Here is a 5,583-nt window from a genome sequence, read left to right as displayed (position 1 = left end):
GGTCACACACGACCTTTATGTGGGTAATTTTTGTGTTAGCTCCGTTCTTCAAAGGACCTTACCGCCGGAGACGGATATCCGTGGGATAAGGCGAGGTGTGCATTTTTAGGGTCGACCTTTTCTAACCCCACCCCTCCTTGTGGGAAGGCAGCATCGCTGTCATGCTGGTTGTCTGAAGGAAACACCTTACTGCTGTCACACCTCTGTACAGTCAGCAGTACGACTTCGCCTTCGGACCTTGGATTTGCTGCTTTCAGTCTCACCGCTCTTCAACCGACCTGTCTGGCATGGTAGGACCTCGAGGAACGATTGTTCCAGCCAGCATAGCTCGATTGCTTCATCACGATAGGCAAGCCCGACCACCACGTCAAGGTAGCAGCAGCGGTCGGCAGGGGTGTTGTTTACGAAATAGAGAGCACGAAGGGTGAAAGTCCAGAGCTTGAACCGGGTTTGTGGATATGCAGGATCCGTCTAGCGGAGTTGGAAAACTCTGATTCCTAACCAGTGGTGCACACGGGCTCCAGGATCCTGAAGGAACAAATGGTGCATGAACCTACTGTTGATCACCGGCTACCATGGGACTGTATCTTTTAACGTTATTCCAATGCCTCGTGGATTAGAACCCTGGGTTAAAGGATCGGGAAGTGGCTCCCTATGAAAACCATCAGCTTCGGTCTGAGCACCCGGGCAGTATCACAGCCCACACACAAATCAAGTGATTTGTGTGGCACATATGTATTCCGTGCCCCTTTGTACCAATATTTATGTATTCAAATAAATAAATAAATATAAATAATCCTAATCTCAAAAGGAGAATGAGTTCCTTAAAGACTGAAAATATGCAATGTCAATTAGTGTCAACTGGGATGAAATCTAGGTTTAGAACGTATTCTGTCAAGTACTTAAAACTTAATGGAACAGTTGTTTTATATTTTATCGAGTTGAGTAAACTTTTAGACAAAAAAATAGGAATAAAATGACAAACAAAAACGGACTACATTTGACTAAAACTCCTAAATTGTACGACTATTAATGCTAATTAGGCTTAATTGAGTATCGTTTTTAGTGAACGTCAACATGGTGACGGAGATATATCCAGCTGACGAGTCTCAAGTAGAGTGAAATGCGTGTTCTGGATCCTACTGACAGCCACTACCTAACTTTAATAAAAGCTTGCGACAAAATGAAATTATCGAGTCAATTCTCTCAGAATATCAATATTCCAGAATAGACTGATCAATTTTAAGCCAGAATACTTTTGTGTTACATCTGTGTACAAAATGCAAAGCTCGATTCTGTATGGTTTTGAATAGCTTAATCAACCTCGCAATGAATTTCTTGTTTTCACTACTTCTTCAGTTGATAAGTTCTTATATGTTAAGTCGATTTCGAATTGTTCAACATTACTAATATCAATGTAAGTAGACAATTATGGGCACAAACTGGGAACGTGTTGAAATCTTGAACTGTGAGGGTGCAAAGAATACCAGAGAATGTTTGAAATTTGAGCACTCAAATCAATCTGCAATCATTAAACCTACTGAATCAGAAAATAATTTCTTCATCGAAGGAACCTTTTTTAATGAGTTAATTTTCAACGATGCACAATCGTATTTATGTGTACCTGATTAATTACAGGGCTGTGAATAATTATCTTAAAATAGATCTAATTTATAAATCGATCAGAAGGCAAACCTATAAACAACTATAAGATCATAAAGTGACCTTATTTAGGAGACCACTGAAATCCAAATAGCATTGGACAGCCGTTTCGTCCTAGTGTGCGGTGAGCATCCGCAACCTCATTAGCACACGATCCCAATAATTTAAACGGATCTCCCCAAAATCGTCTCATTCAATATAAATTTCATTTGAGAAACAATTTAACAAATCTGCACAAGAGTGATTACTTACCATTCGAAGTTTATGACATAATTTTTCACGCCAATCATCAGTTGGTGGCATTTCTGGTATAAATACCCAATCAGCTTCACACGCCATAGATGCGACAAGTGCTAGATAGCCACAATGTCTACCCATCACCTCTAAAATGAAACATCTTTGATGTGAGTGAGCTGTAGTAGAGATTGCATCAGTCGCTTCAATAATTCTATGCAATGCTGAGTCTGCACCAATTGTCATATCTGTACCACAAAAATCATTGTCAATACTACCGACTAAACCGACAATATTTAAACGATGAAATTGTTTGGCACTTTCTGCACTAATTTTATCTGTAATAATAATAATAATAACATGTAAGAAATAATGTTAATTAGCTACTGAAAAATATTAATGGAATGATGGTTCAGTTATTGGAATATTTCAATTTTACAACCGATAGTAGGCTGAATGTCTGAATCCGGATCCACTTACTTTGGCTTAAGGAATCGTATAGTGCTACTAGCTCTCACATGAACAAAGAGGCATAAAATCTGTACGTGGTCAATAAATTACAGGAAATATTAGCACAGGCATATTAGGTGGCATCAAAAATGTAGCCTATTTGTAAGTGTTTAAGTATTTACGAAGTATCAGCTTACAGATGACAGCGATGACGTTCGGTAATGTGGGTTGTGAGACAGTTATCAGTGGTGACAGTGAGTGATAGTCGGGTAAAATCATGAATCAATTGTAGTTGGACAATGTGAACTATTGGGTCCTGGTTCATTGGTATAGTGATACATCGATAACTCTGCAGATACTGGGTTCGACGTTTTGGGTATGCACTGCTATGGAGTCTTATACTACGACCAATCCTCCATTAAGTAGTTTTCTAGCTGTGATCAGTTAGCGATGTAAAACTACAAACTGAAAATGTAAAGTCAGACGAAAAATGTTAACTACTTTAGGGAGGTGTCTCACATTCAAAACTGTCTATCCCTTATCCTGAATCAAAAAAATGACTTCACTAGTCATTAAAAATTACTACTAGAAAAGTAAACTTCATTTTAACACAAAAGAACTTCGCATATACACATATAATAGTAAAACTTACTTGATGTGACAAGTTCTTCCAATAGACTTGACCATTCAGCTCGAAATAGATTAGCACCAGTTAAAGAACCATCACCGCCAATAACCACTAAATTGGTGATTTGATTTTTGACTAGATTTTCAGCAGCTTTTAAACGTCCATAACGTTCACGAAAATCCATACATCGAGCTGACCCAATCTTAGTACCTCCCTAAACATAATAATAATAATACATAAAGATGAAATTATGATATCAGATTTGACTCCTTCATCAATTTAGATATATATTTCACAGTTTATTCCACTTAGCATTAAATGTTGACCATGTTTATTTACATCTATAAGTAAGATAACGCAGTTTGTAAGCAAATTCGTAATTAATTTGTAGTGTAAGGGTTGTAGAACAAAAGTTAGTCTGTTCAACTTTGTATCTTTCCTAATGTATGCTATAAAGATCATGTAACGCAATATATAGATTGCATCATAAAGGGATTCGAGACTGTAAATATCAGATGAGGTTGTGTGATAATCTGTGGATTAGAGAAAAACACAAGGATGAAAATAATTTACGGGTGAGAATTATGAAAGATAATTGTTTGTACATAATGGAATTATGGCTAAGGAAAGATGAGAGGTTGGATGTGTTGTTTCTGTACGCAGAGTTCTGGCTTGAATTGGCACATCGCTAATCTTTTCTGTCTTTCCCTAGACACATATTTACCACACAACTCTAAAAACGAACGTACAGCTTAAATAAATAAATTTGTCGAAAAGAAAAATTTCTTCTCTTATTCCCTTTATTTTCATTCATTGTCACAGTGGGTTATTATATTTAATTTCATTACAAGATTTTCCTTCCTTTCACTTACTTATAACACAGTTGTGTTGTTCTGTGTATAGTCCAGCTGTAAATCTTTTTAATATGCAGTATATCTCATGTTTAAATGAAAAGAATACTCATATCAAGCTGAACTCATAATTCAAATAAAAATAGTTCACACTTCTGCAGTACTAATTCCGTCATATATAGATTTTGATAAGATTCTAATAATGAAATTAACAAAATGTTTGTAGTTATAGTTTCAAGATTTCTTTTGCAACATTGCACTGAATAATTCAGTTTGCTCTTTTGAATCAGCAACAGCGGTCTTGAGTGCTGTTAGAGGTATGAGGGCAGTTATCACTTCCCGGTTGTCCACACCGTGGAAGGGTTTTTCTAGAGGTACCTTAAAAGGAAATTGGGTTAGAAGTGGTCTTAGTGACCTGAGAGCGTGACCGCAGTGCCCAAGGGAGGCAGCATCGCTGTTATGCTGATTGTCTGAAGGAAACACCTTACTGCTGTCACACCTCTGTACAGTCAGCAGTAAGACTTCGCCTTCGGACCTTGGGTTTGCTGCTTTTAGTCTTACCGCTCTTCAACCAACCTGTCTGGCATAGTAGGACCTTGAGGAACGATTGTTCCAGCCAGTATAGCTCCATTGGTTCCTCACGATAGGCAAGCCCGACCACCACGTCAAGGTAGCTCTTTTGAGTGAAAAGGTGAATCTGTGAAGCAATTCGGTGATATGTGAAGATCATCTAAATTATGTTTATGAAGACTAAAGAAAGTTTGTTTTTTATATCTAGTTTAGAGTCAATAATTGTAAGATGCTATCTGGTTTTGAACCATTGTATAGCTGCGATCGTTCTATCATAAAAATTTTCTCTGTAGTGATTCTTTCCCTATAAACTACACGATAAAACAATTATCGTGTGTTAGCTAGTGAATTAAAATCAAAATATGAACAATTTGCTTTTTTGATGAGAAATGGCGTTCGGTCTAACTCAGAGATATAAAAAGTGAAATTGATTCTAATGGTTTCGTTGAAACAAGGCATATAACAGTGTAAATAAAAAAAATTTAGATCAATCTTTCGACTATCTTAAAAGCAACAATTCCAAGTATACATGGAAACACCACATTAAAATTCGACATGTGTGTTCTAGTTTCGCACTAAAAACCATGAAATTCAGGCATTGAAAGAGTTATTGAATGTCAGTTAGAAGAAACAAAAGGAGTATGATGTAATCACCTTAGTCTACAAAAACATGGTCGTCTATTTGAATGATTTTGCGTGACCAAGTATTATGTTAGGCAAGGTTTCGACAATTTAGTCTAATCAATTCTACTTTATGCGTTCATGACGAATAATGACATTATTTCGTCGTATTTATGAAACGAATGAAGAATTTCATAATTTTTCAGACTAGTTTATCCTTATATACAACCCTTCTTTTATATATTACCAGCACTAAATTAACTACTTCTATGAATTTGGTGTTCATCTTGTTGTGCTAACGAGGTATGGCAACTTGGACCTATGCATATATGTTATGAAATTCTTGATTTGTTTTGGGGATACTTTGGAATAATGTGAGATTTTACTGGATCATTCGAATAAAGTAGATTTGATTAGACAATATTGTCGGAACCTTGCCTAACATGTTACTTGGTCACGCATAATCATTCAAATAGACGACCATGTTTTTGTAGACGAAGGTGATTACATCATACGTCCTTTTGTTTCGTCTAACTGACATTGAATAACTCTTTCAATGCCAGAATT

The 5,583-nt window shown here is 36.5% G+C and overlaps 1 protein-coding gene across 2 annotated transcripts in view; it reads right to left on the bottom strand.

The window, feature by feature from the left end:
• Smp_043670.1 (6-phosphofructokinase) overlaps positions 1-5,583 on the bottom strand; it is a gene marked incomplete at its 3' end in the record, with an annotated part of 51,206 nt that overhangs the window by 41,404 nt on the left and 4,219 nt on the right. For both annotated transcript variants that reach the window (XM_018797698.1, XM_018797699.1), the window contains 2 exons: positions 2,999-3,188; positions 1,915-2,234 (listed from right to left, as the gene is read on the bottom strand). In XM_018797698.1, coding sequence (XP_018652714.1) covers positions 1,915-2,234; positions 2,999-3,188 — 510 coding nt within the window. The remainder of the gene's footprint in view (positions 1-1,914; positions 2,235-2,998; positions 3,189-5,583) is intronic.

The sequence above is a fragment of the Schistosoma mansoni genome, chromosome 5 (genome assembly GCF_000237925.1).
Source record: "Schistosoma mansoni strain Puerto Rico chromosome 5, complete genome".
Classification (NCBI taxonomy): Eukaryota; Metazoa; Platyhelminthes; class Trematoda; order Strigeidida; family Schistosomatidae; genus Schistosoma; species Schistosoma mansoni.
The sequence above is the reverse complement of the archived record's forward strand: the minus strand, read 5'-3'. Positions and strand labels throughout refer to the sequence as shown.